The following is a 24,467-nucleotide window of genomic DNA, read 5'->3' as shown; positions in this document are numbered from 1 at the left end:
CATCTTAATGAATGGTATGAACTCAATTTAATTAACATAGAAGAATACAAATTTCTCCTCAAGGAAAATGCTTCAATCCCCACCATCTACTTCCTGCCAAAGGTTCATAAGACATTGATAAATCCCCCCGGCAGACCGATCGTATCATCCTGCGATTCACTGTATGAAAACATTTCATCATACATAGATTGCTATCTCGCACCCATGGTCAAAAATGTAACTTCATACATCCAAGACACAGGTGATTTCCTTCGGGTACTTTATAACACGGCATGGAATCCATCATATCTCATGGTAACAATTGATGTGGTATCACTGTATACATCTATTGAACATGCAATTGGATTGAATGCTTGTGCGTACTTCCTGAGACAAAGAAACATAAAAGAACTGGAACACTCAGCGATGCTGCTCACTATGATCCAAATGTGTTTGAACAATAACATCTTCTTTTTCAACCATGAAATATATCATCAACTGTGTGGCTGTGCCATGGGCATCTCCTTCTCACCTAACTACGCTAATCTCACCATGGGCTGGTGGGAGAAGGAGATAGCTTGGGGCCCGCAGAACAACTGGGCCCTTGAGAAAATTATTTTGTGGTCACGATACATCGATGACTTGTTCCTAATCTGGAATGGAAATGAAGACGAATTTATGGAATATTTCAAAACACTCAATGACAACAATATCGGACTCTCTTTCACTTGTACTACTAGTCGGCAAAAAATTGATTTTTTGGATATCTCGGTATACATTGAAAACAGTCAAATAGAAACAACACTTTTTAGAAAAAAGACCGCTACGAACAGTATCTTTCATGCAGAAAGTTTCCATCCGAAAGCACTACTGAAAAGCATTCCCTTTGGAGAATTTATTCGCATGAAAGGAACTGCTCAATAAACGAGGATGCAGAAAGAGAAATTCTCAATAGTGCAATGAGATTAAAAAAACGAGGATACAAAGCAAGAGATCTGAATAAAAGCATGAAAAAAGTCAAAACAATGACTCGAACAGAAATTCTTATCAAAAAAGTCCACATTCAAAAAACGAAAATCAAACGAAAAAACAGGAAGCACCGAGATTAATTATGACATACAGCAAAGAATCTTTCAAAATAAGACAAATTGTCCCAAAATATTGGCCGGTCCTACAATAAGATCAAGATTTAGCCGAAATCATTGGAACAAAACCATCAATTTCATACAGGAAGGCACCCTCCATCCGGGACATAATAACTCAGAGCCATTTTCAAACAAAAAAAGATAAAAAGACAAATTGGCTGGAAAAACAACAAAAAGGTTTCATAAGATGCAACAATTGCAAAGCTTGTAAAATCGGGGCCAACATGAAAACCATAAAACACCAAGAGGGGAAAATCATCAACATCGATAAAAGAATCACATGTACAACGAAATTCGCAGTATATGTTATCCAATGCAATTGCGGCATGATGTATATAGGTAGTACCATCTGTATGCTAAAAAAGCGCATCTTGGAACACATTAGAGCAGTGAAAAACAAAGACCAGACCTATGCTACTGCCAAATACATACTAATATGCCAGGAAGGTAACTGGCGAAATAGGACCTTTTTTGGCATCGACACAATAGAAAGCAATGAAAGGATGGGTGACCGGAAAAAGAAACTCCGACAACTTGAATCTAAATATATTATCAGATTTCGAACAAAGAATCCCAGGGGGATGAATGCTGATGAAGAACTTTATGTTCACCTATAAAACTCAAATCAGCTCTATGGCAAAGCCAAGCAAAAAGTAAACAATCTTGGACCAACCTGTTGAACTTAAATAAACAAACAAACAATAAAGTGTACGAACTGAGAAGTGTGGGAATAATAAGAGACTCAATTTCGTGGAAAGAATGCTATAAAACTCTTGCCAGATAGATTACTAAGTGCATTGGGTATAACAATTACCAAGATAGAAAATTTGGGTACTACACCCATGCTCAGATGATTATGCATGATGTGACTGTACTACACACTAACACGCCGTAATATACGGAGGAAGGATGCAAATACAAAGAGTATGATGTAACAGACATCATCACGAATACATATTAACTTTATAAGTATATGGATACCAATGCCAAATTGTGATCAAACATCAGTATAATTATACACAACAAATACCGGTATTGATGAAACTCACATAATTGTGTTTATAATTTGTTCTGTATTACTGTCACAAGGTGTTCTGTTTTAGAAATATTTTTTTGAACTACGAATCCCAGAAATCCATGGATAATGTATGGTACACAGGAAATGATATAAAACAGTTGCGGGAAGTAGTGCCACCTACCGTGAACAAGGCCGGTTAGGCTGAAACGCGTCGGTGTGACAGACTGGGCTCTGTTAAATAAATAATTCATAAGGTGCGGGTGTCCTTTGCTTTAAAATTGACTTCTGGCCATTGGCTTGGCCCAACGCCCGCACCCGCTGCTGAGCGATCCGGTTGAAGCCACATTGCGATAAAAAAAAAAATATATATATATATGGCGGTGGTGCGATTGTGTTGGACTGAATAAAGAAAATTTGCACTCACTACTGGGTCCGTGTTCGTCTCTTGTGCGAGGATTATGTGCAAGCTGTGAGACGATTTCTGTGGCATATATATATATATATATGTATATATATATATGTGTGTATATATATATATATATATATTATCTACTGGCGGTCGCCAGTAGATAGTTATAGTTAGGACCGTGTTTCCATAGGAAATCTCAGAATTCTATTTTGAATAACTTTGGCGCCGGTTGACGAATCTTCGCGAAATTTTTAAAACTAATGGGGCGCTCCGCTCAGCTCCTACCCTGAAAGTCTCGGGGTGATTCGTCAAGCGGGGGCCGAAAAAAAGGGGGGTCCCAAAACGCATTTTCCCCATGCATTTTCCCATAGGACCTTTAGTCTAAGGTACAGCCCGAACGGCTGAACAGAATTACTTGAAATTTGGCAGAGGGGTAGTCCTCAGGTCAGGGAAGTGCCTTTTGCATATATGGAGTCAATCTGTTCAGTAGATCCAGAGAAAATTGCAGTAAAAAGCACATACATATCTATAGCCGCGCACCGTGCGCGCACCGTACTCGCACGGTGCTCGCACCCTAACGTGCGCGAGCGTAATTCTGATTGGTTGTTACATGTCAGTCAACGTTCAAATCGGTCGAAATCAGGAAGTGTCGGCCGCCATTTTGTTTGTTTTCAGTGCGAGAGTGGAAAAGGAAGGTGGCAAACGTGAAAAGGGGGCAGGGTAGAGAGTTCCTGACCCCCTAGCCTTGGTCAGGGGGTCCCTGAAGGACCCCGAAGGCAGAAAAAAACATTTAATTTTTTTTTAAAATCGCGGGGGTGCGCGCACGGTGAAAAACCATTAAAAAAAAATCATAATACATACATAACTTAGCATTTAAAAAACCATACAAATTCACTGAAAAAACCATAGATTTCACACACGTTATAGTTAGGAATTAGCATTTAAAAAACCTTGCAAATTCACTTAAAAAACCATAGGTTTCACACACGTTATAGTTAGCTGGACATTTCACTCGTAAAAAACCATTGAAATTCCCCCGTTATAGTTACTTCAGATAACTATAACTCGCGCGACCGCCACTCTATCACAAGGATGATGTCATCAGTGATGTCAAGAGTGATGCCACTGACCATGTCATGAGTGAAATAATATGTGACGTCATGAGCAGAGGATTGCGGGCGCGCGAGTTATAGTTATCTGAAGTAACTATAACGGGGGAATTTCATTGGTTTTTTACGAGTGAAATATCCACCTAACTATAACGTGTGTGAAACCTATGGTTTTTTAAGTGAATAGATATATATATATTACCTACTGGCGGTCGCCAGTAGGTAGTTATAGTTAGGACCCTCTTTCCATAGGAAAACCGTAACATTCTATTTGGAATAACTTTGGCGCCGGTCGACGAATCCTCGCCAAATTTTCAAAACTAATGGGGCGCTACGCTCCGCTCCTACCCTGAAAGTCTCGGGGGGATTCGTCAAGCAGGGGCTGAGATAAAAGGGGGGTCCCAAAACGCGTTTTTCCCATGCATTTTTCCATAGGACCTTTAGTCCGAGCTACAGCCCGAACGGCTGAACTGAATTACTTGAAATTTGGCAGAGAGGTAGTCCTCAGGTCAAGGAAGTGCCTTTTGTAGGTTTGGTGTAAATCTGTTCAGTAGATTCTGAGAAAATAGCCTTTAAATCAATATATATATCTGAGCCAGCGTACGGTGCGCTTACGGTGCGCTTACCGTACGCGTACGGTGACGTGCGCAAGAGCGATTCTGATTGGCTGTTAGATCCTAGTAAACATTCGAATCGGTCGAAACTAGGAAGCGGCGGCCGCCATTTTGTGTGTTTCACTCAGAAAAAAAAGGGTGATAACTTGAAAAGGGGGCAAGGAAGAGAGTTACAGACCCCCTAACATTTGAAAGGGGGTCAAAGAAGGACAGAAAAGTACAAAAAAACCATTTATTAATTTTTAAAAAAATCGCAGGGTACGCGTACGGTAAGCTTACCGTACGCGTACGGTAAAAATAAAATTAAAAATGAAACTAAATGCAGATTTAAGTGTTTAGATATATATATATATATGTATATATATATATATTATCTACTGGCGGTCGCCAGTAGATAGTTATAGTTACAACCTAGTTTCCATAGGAAATCTCAAAATTCTATTTTGAATAACTTTGGCGCCGGTTGACGAATCCTCGCGAAATTTTCAAAACAAATGGGGCGCTCCGTTCAACTCCTACCCTGAAAGTCTCGGGGTGATTCGTCAAGCGGGGCTGAGAAAAAGGGGGGTCCCAAAACGCGTTTTCCCCATGCATTTTTCCATAGGACCTTTAGTCGCAGCTACAGCCCGAACGGCTGAACAGAATTACGTGAAATTTGTCAGAGAGGTAGCCATAAGGTCAAGGAAGTGCCTTTTGCAGGTCTGGTGTAAATCTGTTCAGTATTTCCTGAGAAAATAGCATTTAAAAGCATATCAATATCTATACGCGCGCACCGTGCGCGCACGGTGCGCGCACCCTGCCGTGTGCGAGCGCAATTCTGATTGGTTGTTAGATGTCGGTAAACATTCGAATCGGTCGAAACCAGGAAGTGTCGGCCGCCATTTTGTCTCTCGCAGTCTGAGGGGGTGAAAAAAAATAGGTGGAGAACGTGAAAAGGGGGCAGAGTGGACAGTTCCTGACCCCCTAGCCTTGGTCAGGGGGTCACAGAAGGACCCCCAAGGGAGAAAAAAACAATTTTTTTTATTTTTTTAAAATCGCGAGGCGTGCGCACCGTGCGCACACGGCACGCACTGTGAACTGTGGGTGCTCGGTGCGCAATGCGCACCGAGTGCCCACAGAGCACGCACGGTGCGCGCACGGTGAAAAACCTGAAAAAAAAAATGTAATAAATACATAACTTAGCATTTAAAAAAACGTACAAATTCACTGAAAAAACCATAGGTTTCACATATGTTATAGTTACGAATTAGCATTTATAAAACCTTGCAAATTCACTTAAAAAACCATAGGTTTCACACCTGTTATAGTTAGCTGGACATTTCACTCGTAAAAAACCAATGAAATTCCCCCGTTATAGTTAGTGCAGGCAACTATAACTCACGCGACCGCAATCCTCTGCTGATGACGTCAGATATTACATCACTGATCACATATGTGTCTTTATGAAAAATAAATATTTGTAATGTATGTATAGCGAAAGATTAATGGAAGAAGACATGGGTAAATAAGTGTCTAAATACAGTGATGTAATATCTGACGTCATCAGCAGAGGATTGCGGTCGCGTGAGTTATAGTTGCCTGCACTAACTATAACGGGGGAATTTCATTGGTTTTTTACGAGTGAAATGTCCAGCTAACTATAACAGGTGTGAAACCTATGGTTTTTTAAGTGAAATATATATATATATATATATATATATATTTATATATATATATATATATATATAAATCTGGAGGAAGAGCTTGATTTTTTAGTAGAGGAAAGACTGCAAACTTTGAGACCGAGGCAACAAAGGAGGCCAACAGAAAAAGAAAAATTAAAAGAAGACGTGACAGGCGAAAAAGCCACAAACAAAAATTAAAAAAAGAAAAAAACGCAGTGGCACAAGAAGTAACCAATGTCGACAACTCCATTGTCAATTTATCTTCAGTGACACTCACTAAAGCTGAAGAACAATTATTGATGCTTGGATTAAATTTTTGCCCGGGCCAAAATTTCAATTATGCCTCCACCCGTATTGACGTTTTCTGCTTTATTAGGAAATTAAAGCTAAAAAAGTTTTTTGCAATAAAAAACAAAAATAAAAACAAAAATGATTTTGAGAATGTCAATACTGTCAACGACGACACCACATTAACTGTTGCTGATATTCCTCTGTTACTAACTGTACATGACCTTGATGAGGCCACCGAATCACCTTCCTCTGAATTGGATATAGACATGAACACACAAAATAGATTGCGTAAGATCAACTTAATACAGAAGGGGGCAGGTCTAAGCCCATTCAAACCCAAATCTAACTTTATTCCACTCATGCCCAAAGACGCTGTAGATGTCTTCCATGATTGTGTCGTTGAGGATATCAAGAAACTACATCTTCAAGCACAAAGCAAGAAAAAGAATAACAGAAAAGCTCATTATAAACAACTGGATTATGTCAATCTTATGTCCAAGCTAGGCGAAAACAATGAGATAATAATTAAAAAATCGGATAAAGGAGGTAATGTGGTCATCTGGCCTAAATCTGACTATGTGAATGAAGCAAACAAACAGCTAAACAACTTAAATTGTTATGAAAGATCTACTCATAAAAAATATATCAAGGCTAATGAAACTCTATACAAACTTTTAGCGCAATACAGAAGGGAAGGACTAATTTCCTTTGATGAATTTAAATTCCTCCACAACGAGTTTCCCGTCCTGCCTATATTATATCTCATTCCTAAAATTCACAAAGGTATTTTTCCAGTGCCAGGGAGACCGATTATCTCTGCTATCAAGAGTGTTTCCGAACAAGTGGGACAATACATCGATTATTTTTTACAGGACATGGTCAAGGCACTACCAAGTTATGTACAAGACACCGGAGATTTCTTGTTAAAAACGAAAGACTTAACTTGGTCTGAAGACATGTTATTAATGACTCTAGACATCGAGTCTTTATATACAAGCATAGATCACACAACTGGCTTGTCTGCAGTTAAGTATTTTTTGGACAAGAGATCATGCGAACTGTATGAACACAACAAAGTTATTCTCAATCTTATTGACTGGTGCCTTAACAACAACTTCTTTTTATTTGGCAAGGAATTGTTTAAACAACTTCGCGGAGTAGCGATGGGAGCCTGTTTCTCCCCCAGCTACGCTTGTTTACATGTTGGCTGGTGGGAGGAACAGGTTCTGAAACTAACACATAGGGCATATTTCAATAATCATGTGGCTTGTTACTTAAGATATATAGATGACATCTTTATATTGTGGCAGGGTGAAGAAAGAGAAGCTTTAAATTTCATAGAAGCGATCAATCATAATTCCATGAACCTTCATTTCACATCTCATATAGACAAAGCCAGCATTGAGTTTTTAGACGTCAGAGTCTACATTCTAAACAATCAAATTGAAACGACCCTATTCAGGAAACCCACCGCTGGTAATGTTACACTCCATGCTAAAAGTGCCCATCCTAAACATCTCATCGCCAGTATTCCTTACGGTGAAATCTTAAGACTCAAAAGAATTTGCAGTCAAGAATCTGATTTTGACACTTGTTTGAGGAATACCATTATTAGATTAAAGGCGAGGGGCTATTCTAATACTATTCTTGATAATGCCATGACAAAAGCCAATGCACGGCCTAGATTGAGTTTATTCAAGTCCATTCAGTGTCCAGCCCCATTAACTGAGATGGTTACACAGAATCTACCAGAGAATGAATCAGGACCCAGATTGATTACCACCTTTAGTAGAGAAGAAAGGAAAATAAGATCCATTGTCAAAAGGCATTGGCCTATCATTCTGACCGATGCTGTACTCCGTACTAGAGTACCGGCTACTCCCATGGTCACCTTCAGGAGAGCCAAAAGCATGGGAACTTGTCTTGATAAAAGCAGCCCTGAAATCAGACAGAAAGCTATGTGGTTAAAATCTGCCCCTGGTTTCCGTAAATGCTCTTCTTGTAGAGCTAGTAAGTTTGGCATTAATACAACTCACTACCTTACCCCTTTTAGCACTAAAGAAGTAGCTATCACAGGGAGCTTCTCCTGTAGAACTGACTTTGCTGTGTATATCCTGACATGCACCTGCGGCCTTAATTACATTGGTAGTACGAAGCTGCAGGTGCATGTTAGGATTTTACAACATCTGAGAGCCATCTTACACAATGATCCTGCGTATCCGGTGGCACGCCATTTCAATTCAACTCATAACAATGATGTCAACTGCCTTAAATATTATGTAATAGCAGCTATTCCCAAACCCCGAAGGGGCGGCAATAGGGAACTTTTACTAAGGCAGTTGGAAACTCGTAAGATCTTAGAGTTTGACAGCAAGTGGCCGAATGGCCTCAATAATACTGAGGACATGCATAACTTTGTTTAACGATGTCTTGATTTGATGACTTAACCTTTGAGAGATTACATATGTATATACACTTATATAATTCTCAGTAATCTCCTTGTTTCATTCCACCCCTTTCATAATGAGCCTCGTTTGTTTACATATCTTTTTACATACATACATATATATATTTTGATATTTATTTTTATTTCTTGCTTTGTGTATTATACATCTTCTTGGGTGGTTATCTCTTGCACTACGCACTTTAGCTATCTGGTCACAGCGCAGATTTTTCCCTATACCTCTTCTGTCATATATATAATATATATTATTCTATGACTTATCAGCACTCTCCAGTAAGATGATGGAACCTTAGAAATGAAATTTATATGATTTTAACAATAACTATCAGGACTGTATTTTTTATTGTTATTAATATTTATTCATTCCTATTTTAATCTTACTGTTTTGTTATATTTGCACATATTCCCTAATATTTTGCACATTCGCACGGTTTTGCACAATTATTGAAAATGCTGCTATGCACCTTTTTGCACTGGTACAGATTTTGAGTTTCCTTATATGATGATATTATACGGTATATGTTTTTAATGGCATTGTTTTACCTTTCTTGTCGGTTGGGTGTTTTTTAAGGATTTATCCTGTTATACCAACACCCACATACTTAAACAAGTTCAGTCATGTGTATAAGCTTTATGCTGGCTGCCTATGACAATGTTTATCATTACATTTCCGTACTTCAGATTGCATGAAATACCTACTACACGTATTTTATATTTGTGTAACGTTTTCTAGAATCATCGTGCAATTTGATTCCACTGTTTTTCAGTGTATCACACGAAGTCTGTTTTCCTGGTCTAGTAGCACGTGATCAGGAAGTGGGTGTACACTTTGCAGCGCATAAAAAATCATTCAGTGCAACTTGTCTCCGCATGTGAACAAGGGCTTTCGAGCCCGAAACGCGTCATGGTTTGCTGAGAAATGGTCGTAATGGTCGAATAAATACTCTTGCCTGAAGATTCCTGTGGTCCGTCTCTCCTTCTTCGCCGCCCGTTCGGAGGTTGTGGGAGTTCCAACATTTCATATATATATATGTATATATATATATATTCACTGAAAAAAACATAGGTTTCAGGGGGCGTTATAGTTAGCTGGACTTTTCACTCGTACAAAACCATAGAAATTCCCCCGTTATAGTTAGTTCAGCTAACTATAACTCGCGCGCCCGCAATGCACTGCTGATGACGTCACATATTACATCACTCATGACATGGTCAGTGACATCACTCATGACATCACTGATGACATCTCAAATGACATCACTGATGACATCACTGATGTCATCATCCAGTGAATGTGTGTTTTTCTGAAAATTACATATGTTTTATATATGTATATCTCAAGGTCGATGGAAGAATAAATGGGTATATAAGTGTCTAAATGGATGATTTGTTTTTGAAAAATTGATTGTATAACTGACTGATTAAGTGTATCTTAGTGAATACATGGCTTAGTGAGTAATGTTTAAATATGTAAATATCTGTATCAGTCTCTCACTTTGTGTATAAGTGGCTGCATGGGTTGGTGAGTAGCTACATGAGTGTCTATATAGGTTATTAGTTTGTTTTTGAGTATCAGTATAAGTGTCTGATGTCTGTATGGTTCGATGGGGGGTATTACGTAGTGCATAGGTGCATGAATGAGTGACTCACTGTTTGTATGTGTTGAAGACAGCATGTGTGCAGGACTGTATGGGTGGATGAGTGTGTGCATGGGTGTGTTAGTGAGTGAATGACTGTCTCAATAGTGTCTCTATGAGTAACTACATATGTTTTAAACTAGTATATGTGACTATTGGTGTATATAAGTGAGTATATGTGAGAGTGAGAGATTGAAAGAGTTCCTGTATGAATAAGTATGTGTTTCTATAAGTGATTGTTTAAAAGACTAAGTATGTGTAAGTTTCTGTAGAAGTAAGTGTGGTGGTGTGTGTATAACTGTGTATGCAGGTAAACAGATGTTTGATTCTTTATTAGCATGAGTGACTATGTGTGTGAGTAACTATGGATGAGTGGCGTTGTGTAACAGGATGTATAGGTGTATGAGTACATATGATGAGTGAGTACATGTATGAGTGACTGTATAGGACTGTTGGTGAATGAGTGGATGTGGATCTTACAATTACTGAGTAGGTTGTTGTAACTGGTATTGGTATGTCCATTGTTTTGAAAATTTTAATTTCTATTTTTGAATGTGTGTATCAAAGGTTATATTAGGGGGAGAGGAGGTCTGCCACTCTATCACAAGGATGATGTCATCAGTGATGTCATCAGTGATGTCATGAGTGATGTCTCTGACCATGTCATGAGTGATGTAATATGTGACGTCATCAGCAGTGCATTGCGGGCGCGCGAGTTATAGTTAGCTGAACTAACTATAACGAGGGTTTTTCCATGGTTTTGTACGAGTGAAAAGTCCAGCTAACTATAACGCCCCTGAAACCTATGGTTTTTTCAGTGAATTTCTAAGGTTTTTTAAATGCTAATTCCTAGCTATAACGTGCCTGAAATCTATGGTTTTTTCAGTGAATATATATATATATATGTATAGGTCTAGGTCTCCAACAATGTCTGCGCATTGGAACGGAGAGAGATTAATTTCTCTATCAATTTACTTGATCACTTAGTTTTTAGTGGTTCTCAAACTTTTTAGAACCACAACCTACTTTTTAGATGACTAACTTTTTCATGACAGACCTACCTTTTAATCGACATGTGGAGAGGCACTTTTAGAATGTAACTGAAGCATGGTGTGGTAGTGCATTGTCATTTCAGACATAAAATGTCCACTAATTTTGCACAGACTTACAGTTTTACTGATAAAAACTATGTAGCATAATTCACTTTAAAATATGCTCTCATTTTGCAGTTGGAGAAAGAAAAGTAAATACCAATCCCCATGTAAAAATAATAAGTAGCAATTTGTCAGAAGACATTTGACCTGTGTTTGGAGTATCAGCAAATGTGACAAATACAGAATTTAAAGGTATCTTTATTTATTGTCTGGACTTTCCCAACCCACCAATATTCGGTATGTGGCCCACCCACAGTTTGGGAAAGACTATGCTTGATGATCCTTGGGCATAACCTGGGCAAAAGCACACCAAGTCTAATGTACATCTCTGTTTCACGTAACTAAAATTAATTGACTCGCTTTATCGCTAAAGTGGCTGCACCCATGTTCCCATGACTGTTTCAATTGTGATATGATATTAATACAAACAAATGTTTTCTAATCACTTTAACAGCGAAAATACATGTTTTTAGGTGTGGTTTACCTTTTTCATTTGATATGTGCCTCATAATGTCTTTTTATCATAGATGGTGTCATTAGATATGAAAAAGACCAAACAAAAAGTCTACATCTAATTATGCTTATGAAAGCAAGTATTTTCAAGATGATTATTATTTTGCCATGCCGATTGCATTCCTGTTTTTTTCATATTGTATCTTGCCAGAAAAAATCCATGTCATAGAAAATTGGGTTTTTGTTCAATTCTGACCTTTTTTCCATCTTGCAATGTTCTGCACTCCCTAGTGGGGGTCAGTGCTGCAATAATGTCAGTATGCTAACTTATCTAGCACTTAAAATCTTGAAACCTTTTTGATTTATATAGTTTGCAATAAATTGCCACCTGTAGCTTGAAAGATGTCAGTAAAATGTACCGGTTTATGAAACAGTACGAATCCTACATATAAAACTGTTTATATACACACTAAATAATATATTTGCTGTTGTCTGTTCTTTATAGCTGTGACAAGGGACATTTGCTTTTAACGTTAAAAACCTGTTTTGTTTTGCAGTCTCAAGAGAATGCTGAGCTAAGAAGAGCCCATGAAAAGCGGAAAGAAAGGCTTTACCTAATACAGACCAACTATAGAGTGTTAAAGCAGCAGGTGAAGGAACTTGAAGAAGGCAGTACCAGGTAAGTTCAGCACACTGTCCATGCACATGATGTGAACTATTCTATTTCTTAAATGTAGGTCCTGATTTAGAGTTTGATGGCGATGAGAAAGTCCTCCAATTTCTACTGGAAGTTTTGAATCTGGAGCAGAATCCCCTGTGGAATTCCTCCTATTGTAGAGATATTCTGGTTAAACAAAATCTAATGGTAAATTTTCCTCATGATTCTGTACTTGCTCCAGAATTGAGAGCCACTCCCATTGCTACTCGCCTCTACATGTTCCTACAGAACATCTGCCATCTTCATCATGAGTCATTGTATTCAGATATCTCAAAGTTATGAAAGCAATATTGAAGTAGTAACATATATACTAAAATAAAGAATAAAAAATCATGAGTAGTTTGTGGGTGTTGCTCTTACATTTATGAAATTGTTTTCTGAGGGTAAGGGATTAGAGGGTAAGAGTTGAATCTTTTAGAGCAGTTCTGCTTATTATTTTCATTTGCTTGTGTGCATATGTCGTGTAGTTCTTGTAAACCTATATAGGATCTGCACATTTAGACAACATAAACTTTGGGATTGGTGTCCAGACTGATTCCAGACACACCCACCGGGTATGTCCGCCTGTATACCAGTTATCTCGCAGTGCCACTGTAAACTACTCTTACCAAGGAGAGAATAGTTCCTGGCAACTATTGAAATGACAACCCTGTCCCATCAAGGATCGTGGAAACAGTACAGTATGTTTCGCTCAGTCACTCGTGCTTACTTTGTCTCAGAGAAACACACACAGAATAAACAGGAATGTTTTCAATAAGCATTTATTGAACCAGCGTCATTCTAGTATAAAATAGGTGTGCTGAAACAACCATAAGACAGAAACAGATATAAATAATTGTAAGCACCAACAGAGTAAATGGATGGTAGATTTCTACCATAGTGCTAAAACAAAGAACATTGGCAGGTATATAAATACATGACAATAATAATGCGTACTCCTACGATGCAACCCTAGCTAGATGTACCTAAGTGTACCTAGCATGTATGTAGATGTCGAGCCAAGAATCCCCCTAGGCTGAAGCCAACCCCATTACCTGGTGTGAGAGAACGAAAGACCACGTTTTCGTCTCGAGATAGACACCCCGCAAGGGATGTCAGACCACTGCGTGCTGAAGTGTCTGCGTGGAGTAACCTCAGCGTCTCGTGTAAGTGTGTCAGCATGGAAGTCTTTCTCCTCTGCCTGCCTCAGCAAAGATATGGTGTATATATACCCAAAGGTACCCTCCGGGGTTCTGCCTTGCTGTGTCATGTCCGCCGAGGATGACTGAAGGGATGACCCTTATACATAGTTATTATGCAGAAGATGGTAATCCTGCTGTGATTCTGAGAATCCTCATGCATAATAAATTAGGCTAGTTTTTTGGGCAAAACCACACAACAGTAATGCAGCACCTTAAGTAGGTGAAAGTCAATATCAAAAAACGTTATGTAGTACAATGGCAGGGAAAACATAGGTGAAAGGTTAGGTGACTACCCAGGCCTATATTGGGGTATATTACTAAACATAACACATAGTTGCTTATTCAAATATAACATGTGATATGACTCGCATTGTGTTTACTTCAAAATGTACTATAATGCCATCTATTTTGAATACGGTAGGTAGATACAATTATTGAGTTATGAAATTACTAATATTTTTCATCCATTTATCAAAGGTATTCATGTCACTGAATTTCAGTTGTTATATACATTTTGGTTTATATCATTATTAATAATGTAATTATATAATAAATTGAGTATCTCATAGCTTCTTAATTAAGACATTATTAACCTCTACAGCCGAATATTATTTTATAAAGGATACTAGTTACAAACAGATGAAATGTCTAGTGCAGTCAGTGTCTTATCGAAATCCAAGGTCTTATTCTAACAAACAATAAAAACAGAAATTTATTCTCTTAGGCTTCTGTCTATATTTGAAGTACATTTCTGGCTTTCTTGTAATTCTGAGTTTTCTAGGAGTACTGCTGGGGACCTGTAGCAGAGCTGTATTTTTCTAGGAATATTTTGGCAATTCATTTGTGAATACCTTGTTTCTCCAAGGTAAATGCACTTTCACATGTGCAAGGGTTATAAGTGGCCACTTGCATTTACATATATACTTGGCAAAAGTGTGTTTGATTTTCAAAACTTTGTTTTCTTCACACCCTCAAGTGTTTTCCCCATAGATAAACCACTTTCACTACACCACAGCAATATGGAGGATCCTCCATAGTCATTCCTAGCCTTGCTACTCTTGAATGAAGTTGTTAAATTCTGATGAATGTTTCCAGCCACAGACTCCTCACCTTTAGAATATCTTAGATCCCAGACTGAGTCTGAAGCTTTTGCCACAGTGCTCCCGCACCCCGGTAGGAGTCACTTTTGGGTCCATGGTGACTTTGTTCCACCCTGATAGTGACATACTGGGGCCACATGTAAGTGCCACCCCTGAGCACTGATGTCAGTTCCTTTCGTTCTACGCCTTTGAGTGCTGATCTGGAGCTCAGCTCCCCGTCTTTCATCAAATTGATAATTTCTTTCTTCAAAAAATTGCAATCCGGTGTACAAGTAAACAATGTCCCCAACTAAAACTACAGGGTTTAAACCATTCTGTGACTGTTGAAACAGATGTCTGTTACAGACTCACGTGAGGTGTGCCTTTGTGTGTTTGGCTTTGGGCATTACCCCAAGCTGACGAACATTGCGTCGTCATGAACCCAAAGACAATCCGGGACCGTGAAGTGAAAGCTGTATGTTACTGAGCATTAACAAATGTGCAAATCCTGCTCCTAGTCAATGTTGTGGACTCTTTCCTGCTTTCAAGGTTATTCACGTAACATATCCTCTTTGCGGTCAAGGTTGTCTGATAAGTTGAAGTCAAAATAAAAAAACACAAGAAGGCCAAGCAGGACTGGTCCTCCTCCCTCCACTCGAGTGACCACTAGCCGATCCGTACCTCACGCTATGCATGCCTCTAGAACTCACCTCTGGTTCCCAATTGCCACTGTAGTGGGATCTGAAGTTTTTGCGGGCCCAGCATAAAGGCAGCCTGACGGATGTTGAAGGAGACTACACAAGATCTGCAGGAGTGGCTGCTCGACTGCATCCTGACAAGTGGCATACCTCTCTACCTTCCCCATTCAGAGCAGACAGAGTTGACTGAATCGTCCCTGCCTGGCTGGTGAGGCTATCTGTTGGAACTGCAGGCCATACACCTGGTGTTGATGGCCTTCCTGTCATCCATCAGGGCAAGGTTGATGCAGTTTCTCACGGACAACACCACCACCATGTGGTATTGCAAAAAGCAGGACAGATTGAGGTCCTGGGTCCTGTGCCCTGTGCCAAGAGGTGCTGCACCTCGGGAGCTAGCTGGAGTGTTAGGGTCATCTCTCTGATCGGGAACCACCTAACAGAATCCCTACGCCCCAGGGCAGACAAAATCAGCCGGCGATACCTGGTGGATCATGAATGGCAGTTACATCTAGAGGTGGCACATAGCATCTCTCAACAGGAGAGGGAGCTCTCCTTAATTTTTTTCATCAAAGTTGAGAATGTGCAGTGTAAAAAACGTCTGCTATTGGAGTTTCTAAAAATGCTATTTTTTTTGCAGTGTTTTATATAGCGCGAACTTGACCCGAATCCAATCAGGTATCAGAGCGCTTTACATAGCACCAGTTACGTTACATGAGGACACATTCATTTTTTTATTAGGCACAGGGAGATTAAGTGATTTGCCCAGAATCACAGGATGTTCAGAGTCATTACCGAGGCTCGAACCCAGTTCCCCAGGTCCGAGGTCGAGTGCCCTAGCCGTTAGGTCAACTCCTCTCCCCTTTGTCTTGGAGACTCATTCCAGTTAGAGTAGAGCACAGGAGTCCTGTATGTGTTTCTGCCTCTGTCTCTCCTGTCCTGAGTTCCTAAGATATGACTGAGTTCTGAAGATATGAACCACCGAGCCCAAGCCATTTTAGAGGCTCTGGATTTCGCCAGGAGAGTGTGGTACCCATAACTTGTGGGCATCAGCAACTGTTCTTTGATCAGGCAATTGCTTCAGCAGGATCTTTTGTCGCACCAGATGAGGAGTGTTCTGCACCCAAACCTTTGTAATCTAGTCCTCCATGTTTGGAGATTGAGCAGTGGCTTTTGCATTCAGTTTACATCCAGAGGTTTGGATGTTATACCTGCTGCCAGGCATTCCTCTACAATGTCCATTTATGTCAGACAATGGGACAAATTCATGGCCTAGTGTGGAACTCACGACACAGGCCTGTTATAAGCCAAACTCTGTTTTATTGTTTGTTTTGTCTAAGCAAGCACTTGCAGTGGGCACCGTGAAGGGTTATTTGTCACACTAGACCAGCCATCTATGTTTAAATTGTATTAAATCACCTGTGGTGATGCATCTTATTACAGGTTTGACACAAATTTCCTCCCAAACGCTTTCTGATGCCACACTGAGACCTTAATTTGATCCCGACGTTTCTTGTGTGTCCTTACTGTGAGCCAAATCACAGTTGCATCTTTTGACTCTGAAGACTCTCTTTCTCATTGCAGTCATATCACCTCTTCTCATGTGTGAGCTCTTGCTCTTTTGGTGCAACTGCCCTGCAACATTTTGTTTTCTCGACAAACAGGTACTGAGAACCAGGAAACCATCTTTGCTTTTTCTGTTACATCCACAAAAGTTTAGTCGTTTACATTTTGTAATAACATGGTGAGCTTTATCTGGCATAGTTTATGTTCATATTTTAGTGTTGACAGTTGGGCCAACTTGTCCTGTTGGATATTTAGGGATGGATTCTTCTTAATTTCTAATATCTTTTTCTAGCATTTTTAGTTTGCCTTCCTGATTCTTCTTTTCCATGAGGCTGATCATAGAGCCTCTTATTTTTTTTAAATTTAAAGTTCTCTTTATTAGTTTTCCACAATAACAGATAGAGCATCGCTGCCATGCAAGGCAGTACAAACATCAAACAAACATCAAAACATCATGTGACTGACCGACCTTTCATCTTATTCTGTCATGGGCTACTTATAATATACAGAGACATCGTCATGCTATGAACAATATATGCACATTAACATCACTCTTCATCAGACATTGAACCTTCCTGGGCTTGCAATCGGAGGTATTGACGCAAAGGTTCCCAAATGTCCTTGGGTTTAGAAGACGATGGGAGCTCTTCCACATAGAGTTCGAGGTTTTCTTCACAGTACACCAGATGTTTTACCCAGTGGTCTGGACGGGGGACTAGAGTGCTCTCCCATGTCAGTGCCGCACGGCGTTTTGCCATCAGCAATGCAATTCTTATAAATCTGCCTATAGTTCCCTTCAGCTGCTGTATATAGCATAACAGACAAATCTGTGGTATACATTGCAATGGGACCACAGACATAGACTGTATGTGCTGCACTACGTCTTCCCAGAAACTAAACACTAGCCTACATTCCCAGGCCAGATGTCAGCATCCAACTGCCCGCAACGCTTGCCTTTGCTAGTGTCTCGGAGGCCAAACCTGTGTAGTTTAAGTGGTGTGTGGTACACTTGGTGAATATATTTAAAATGGAAAATCCGCAGATTACCGTTTGGAGTGAGGGCGCTGGTGAGGTTGCAGATGTGCTCCCATTCTGATGATAAAAGCAGAGGAGTGATCCTGTCATTCCAGCGTGCAAGGCTTCTGTCCGGTAACCTTCTCATCTCGCACCGCCTTATACAGCTTAGTGACTAACTTGCGTCGTGAGGCACAACCAGTAGAAGTTGCAGAGTGCAAGGAGGGTGGTTCAGCAGGGAATGTATTATTATGTGTTTTTATAGCAAGCTTCAATCTGTACAAAGTGAACTGGAATAACAGCGTTGGGTTAGTAATATACTGAAGCCCCTCCGGTGTGATAAAACACCCGTTGGGATAAATGTCTTGCATTTTGTCAATACCAACCTCTCTCATGAAATGCATTGGCCTTCCTCCTGCGTCACCGAGACCGCCGCATGATGCGCCAGAAGCAGCGCTGGAGCATAAATCAGGAACTTTGCTGCGAGTTTACCAATAGACTGCCATGCGGCAATGGTGGTGTCTACTGCATTGATTTCGTGCTTGGACGTACCCCTCTGCGAGTGTGTAAGTATGGCAGGTAACAGAATCGGGTGTACATCGCCATCTTCCACAGCCACATGAGGAGTGAAGGCCTGGGGGTTGTACCAATAGTACGCGTATTACGCCTGGGCGCAGAGATAATATATGTATAGATCTGGTGCGCAAAAGACTCCTTTGGCGTAATCTAGCGTGAGAGTATTCCAGCCTACCCTAGCTTGTTTGCCTCCCCAGATTAAGCGAAGTAATGAAGACCGTACAGTGTTGAAGAAATGCTTAGACATTTTTATAGGGATGTTGCAGAAGAGATATCAAAAAAGCGGTAAAACTATCATTTTGATGATAGCGATGCGATCCGCCAGTGATAATGGCAGCGCCGTCAGCCTGTCCACTTGTTTCTCCAGGGCAACACACGCCCTCCCATAATTTTCTTTAACAACAATCTTGGGGTCCCGATGTACCCAAATACTTAACTAGGTCAGTAGATCACACCAACAGATAGTCCAAACTAGGAGGGCTCGTTATCAGTGTAAGAGGTATAATCACAGATTTATCCCAATTAATGGCTAGACCGAAAAAAGGCCGACTGATGTATTTCCGCAGCACGGGGGCCAGGTGCCGCTGAGGCTTTCTGATAAAAAGCACCATGTCGTCAGCATAAAGAGATATACCAACTGGGCGGTGCATAAAATTCAGGGCAGTCTCCCTGTGCCGCTGACATATTATGCAAGCCAGCGGCTCCAGCGTGAAAGAGAACAGCAGCGGTGACAAAGGGCATCCCTGCCGGGTTCCTCTCTCAATCTGAAATGGCTCAGAGAGTAGACCAGCCACGCGTACCCGCGCTGAGGGGTCAGAGTATAATAAACGCACCCAGCCAATAAAAATCTCAGGGAAACCCATGCGTTGCAGAATTTGAAACATGTCATTCTGTAGTAGGGGATCTCTGTGTATAGTCATAATCTAGTGAATAGTCCCGCCCATGTGCGTGGACACCGGAGCAATAAAAAATAATCTCTAAAGGTGACAAATCATGCAGACCTGCATACACCTTTAAGAGAGAATTTAATTTAAAGACAGATAATGCAGCCTATACCCACAGGCTACACTGTCCAGTACTTCAACTAGAATTCCACCAACATCCACAAACAGCACTGCCTGTCCAGCTTTTCTCCACATAGGAAAAAACCCTGCCTCTACCAGCAAAAGCCTCTGGAATGATAGAGAGGAAGGAGTGGACAGACAAGCCCCATAGGCTGCCATTATGTGGCTTAGAACAGGATACTGTGCCTTTAAGAAAACTTTCCAGATTTCCAGAACTTTCCCCAGTATCCCAGAATGCCCAGCAGGTCCCTTTTACTTTCAGTTCTTTTTTCCGGCTCCTGCTAGCAGGACCCTGGAGCATTGAGCTCTCCCCTTTCCAAGAGTTTATTGTAGTTTTTGTCAATTTTTGTCACTTTTTCAAGTGCTTAGTGGCTGGTACTGTCAACATGCCTGGCTTGTTCGACAAGTGCCCGGAGTGTGGTAGAAAAAAGGTTAAAACAGATCCACACGAGGTGTGTATAGGTTGCCTTCCCCAGTCCCACGTGCCTGAAGACTGTGAAATCTGCCACTTGTTCTCAGCCAGGACCCTGAGGGACAGAATGAAGATCAGGCGTCAAGTCCTGGAGGAGAGAAGGCTGAAGGCACCAGGTGGGTCTGGAGGGGCTGATTTGGCCCATACTGAGGCCTCTGGGGGGCTCCCCAGGGGCAGGAAGACCAGTAAGCGTCCCCACTCCCCGTCGACGTCGACGGCGGCGTCGAGGGGGATGACTACCATCTGTTCGCCGTCTCCCCAGGGCTCTGGGGAGAAGCGGCGTCGACGGTCGACGTCGAAGGACCTGAACAGGCCGCCGTCGACGACATCGGCATCTTCTGCGACGCAGTTGGCGTTGAGATCGGACCCGGCGTCGGCGCTCGCCGTCGAGGGGAGATCGCCGTTCGCCGTCGGTGAAGAGGAGACGGTCGACGTCGACGAGAAGTTCGACGTCGAGACGAAGAGCGCTGTCGAGACGAAGAGCGCCGTCGAGACGAAGATCGCCGTCGAGGCGAAGGTCGCCGTCGAGGCGAAGGTCGCCGTCGAGGCGAAGGTCGCCGTCGAGGAAGAGAGAGTCATCGGGATCGGTGTACTCTGTGGTGTATACGCCTCCTCGGATGCCTACGCCACCGCCTCCTCCTCCACCACCTCCGACTCCGCCTCCACCACCACCGCCAACACCACCGCCACCACCGCCTCCGCATCCGCAGCCGGCGCCACTGCCTCTGCCGCCCCCACCTCGTTCGTTACCACGCACTCCGTTGGGGCCGCCGGCAGTTCCTCCGCGGTCGGTTTCCCTTCCGAGGTACCCGACTCCGCCGCAGGGGACTCCGAGGCCGCGACGTCCACGGTCGCCGGGACCGGCTAGACCAGCAGGCAGACCGAAGCCGAAGAGGTCGCGCTCCCGCTCTCTCAGGAGAAGATCGCGGAGCCATGGACGGTCATCGTCGGACTCAGGACGACGCCGTAGGAGGCACAGGTCCAGGTCGCACACGCGGTCCTCGACCAGAGATTTTTCACCGACGCTGTCGGACTCGCCGGGGACTAGGGTGTCTCCCGGGACAGGAAGGAGGACTTCTTGGAAAGAGTGCGTGAGGGCATGCTGGTTTCGAATCAGGTGATCGGCGCGGTGGCGGATTTCTCCTTGTTGGCCGCCCACGCATACTGTCATGGCGTCCACCAGAGCGGCATTCGTGGCTGCGCCTGACGTCCCTCAAACCGGAGGCGCAGCACAGAGTGGCCAACCTGCCCTTCTCGGGGGGAAACCCTGTTTGGGAAACATGCGGATGATGAGATGGCCCGCATGAAGGCGGAGGCGGAAACCCTGACGGCCGTCGGGTTGGAGAAGGCCGAGAAGAAGAAGCGCCCGTTCCAGAGGCGGTTCGGGTCTACGGGCAGAGGGCGTGGGCAAGGTAAGGGACAGCAGCAGCACCAACAGCAGCAGTTCCGGAAGCCCTTCCAGAAACGCCAGAGGGGTAGAGGGGGCCAGCAGGCGGCTACCACTACCAAGGGCCCGGCCGGGTCTCGGCCCTGAGCGGCTACTTCCCCCTCAACCGTTACCCACTCCAGTGGGGGGAAACATTCAACTTTTTCCGGCAGAGTGGAGAAAAGTTACTCAGGACAAGTGGGTGCTGAATATTGTTTGCAATGGATACAGTCTTCGGTTTATCAGCCCGCCTCCAGCGATTCCGCCGGTAAGCTCTCAGTTCCAGCTGGGAGAGCTCCAGGCGGAGGCAGACATCTTGTTGAGAAAAAAGGCGGTAGAAGAGGTACCTCTGTCTCAAAGGGGAAGAGGTCTGTACTCTCGGTTCTTCCTCGTTCGCAAGAAGGACAAGAACGAGTTCAGGCCCATTCTGGATTTGCGACAGGCAAACAAATGGATTTGCAGAGAGAAGTTTCGCATGCTATCGTTGCATCAGATTTACCCTCAGCTGCAACGGGGAGACTGGCTCTGTGCCATAGATCTACAGGATGCGTACTTCTATGTGCCCATAGCACGGAAGCACAGGAAGTTCCTGCGATTCCAAGTCGGCGCCAATCACTATCAATACACAGTTACTGCCATTCGGGCTAAAGTCTGCGCCCAGGACCTTCTCGAAGTGCAATGCGGTGGTGGCGGCACATCTGCGAAGGAACGAGGTGTTTGTCTACCCGTATCTGGACGATTGGCTGATCAAGGCATCATCCTACTCGGAAGCGCAAGAACACTTCCGGTGGACGTGCGCTCTCTTGCACAAGCTGGGGTTACACGTCAACATGTCCAAATCGGTCCCGACTCCGGTCCAGTGCATACAGTACCTGGGAGCCTCCATCGATACGCGGTCAGCAAGCGTGTCTCCTTCGGAGGGGAGACGGTTATCACTCCTTCGGAAGGCTCAGGACCTCAGGACTGCTCCATCGACGACCGTGAGGAAGGTGTCTTCACTACTGGGATCGATGGCCTCCTGTATCTTCCTCACGCACGGCTACACATGAGACCACTGCAGGAGTGCTTGGAGGATCAGTGGGATCAGAGGACAGGTTCTTGGGACGACAAGATACGACTGTCTCTACATGCTCTTCAGTCTCTGAAGTGGTGGTGTTCGGCGGAAAAACCTCCTCAAGGGGGTTCCCTTCCACAAGGACATTCCCACGAAGAGTGTCGTGACGGATGCGTCTCTCCAAGGCTGGGGAGCGCATTCCGGGGACTTGCAGATTCAAGGAAAGTGGTCTCCTTTGGAATCGACGTACCACATCAATTTCCTGGAACTCAAATCTGTCTTCCTGGCACTGAAGGCCTTCCTTCCTTCCTTCCAGACCAACTCGCTGCTGATACAGACGGACAATACAACCACGATGTATTACCTCAACAAGCAGGGGGGGTCGAGGTCGCGCACTCTGTCGCAGGAGGCGCAGGCGATCTGGCACTGGCTTCTGGCCCGAGGACTGACGATTACGGCCACGCATCTGCCAGGGGTGCAGAATGCTCAGGCGGACGCCTTGAGCAGGCTGATTCAGGAAAACCACGAATGGGTCATAAACGACGAAGTACTAGGAGAAGTCTTCGCAAGGTGGGGGACTCCAGACGTAGATCTGTTCGCCACCGCCGAAAACAGCAAATGCCGAGACTTCGCATCCAGGTACTACCAGCGGGGGACGCTGGAGAATGCGTTATGGATCGATTGGTCGAACAGCTTTCTGTACGCTTTTCCACCCATTCCCCTGATTCCGGCAGTGCTCATCAAGCTGTCCCAGTCCAGGGCGCGGATGATCCTGATCGCCCCGGAATGGCCCAGGCAGTGGTGGTTCACGGACCTACTTCACCGGTCTCTCCTGCCTCACATACGGTTGCCGTGCAGGCCGGACCTTCTCACGAAGTTCGGGGGGCGGATGGTGCACCCCAACCTCTCGTCTTTGAGTTTGGCGGCATGGCTCCTGAAATAGTGCAATATGGCCATCTGAATCTACCAGACGATTGTATGGACATACTGAAGGAGTCTAAACGATCTTCCACTAGGACATCCTATGCCTACAAGTGGAAGAGGTTCTGTATCTGTTTAAGTCCAAGAACTTTGATCCGACGACATGTAAGGAAGATGTCATCCTTCCGTACCTTTTACATCTGGCGCAGTCTGGCCTTAATTTCCATTCCATAAAGGTTCATCTGGCTGCTTTGACTGCTTACAGGAAATGCCCTTCACAGACTTCCTTCTTTCAGATCCCTGTGGTCAAGGATTTTTTGGAAGGCTTGAAGAAAGTGTTTCCTCCCGTCAGACTTCCCTCGCCTTCCTGGGACTTGAATGTGGTGCTATACAGACTGATGAAGGAGCCTTTTGAACCCATTCACAAGGCTTCATTGCAGCACCTATCCTGGAAGGCGGCGTTCCTAGTGGCCATTACATCGGCCCGCAGGGTGAGTAAACTTCAGGCATTATGTTGTCAAGAACCTTATACTGTATTTCATGCTGCTAAGGTTGTGATGCGTACTCACCCTAAATTTCTTCCTAAGGTTATCTCTGATTTTCATGTCAACCAGAACATAACTTTACCTACGTTCTTTCAGAATCCCTCTTCGCCAGCGGAAAGGTCTCTCCATTCCCTGGATGTTCGGAGGGTGTTGAAATTTTATCTGGATAAGACCAAGGATATTCGTAGGTCTGACCAATTGTTTGTTAATTATGGATCA

General features: G+C 43.1%; 1 protein-coding gene across 1 annotated transcript in view; it reads left to right on the top strand.

Moving 5' to 3' along the window:
• The window catches only part of CNTLN (centlein), a 1,182,709-nt gene that overhangs the window by 623,187 nt on the left and 535,055 nt on the right, over window positions 1-24,467 (top strand). The window contains exon 12 of the mRNA XM_085634784.1: window positions 12,495-12,616. Within this exon, the coding sequence (XP_085490910.1) occupies window positions 12,495-12,616 (122 nt within the window). The remainder of the gene's footprint in view (window positions 1-12,494; window positions 12,617-24,467) is intronic.

Source organism: Triturus cristatus, chromosome 2_1, assembly GCF_964204655.1.
Source record: "Triturus cristatus chromosome 2_1, aTriCri1.1, whole genome shotgun sequence".
NCBI lineage: Eukaryota > Metazoa > Chordata > Amphibia > Caudata > Salamandridae > Triturus > Triturus cristatus.
Note: the sequence above shows the minus strand (reverse complement) of the source record. Positions and strands in the feature narration are given on the sequence as shown.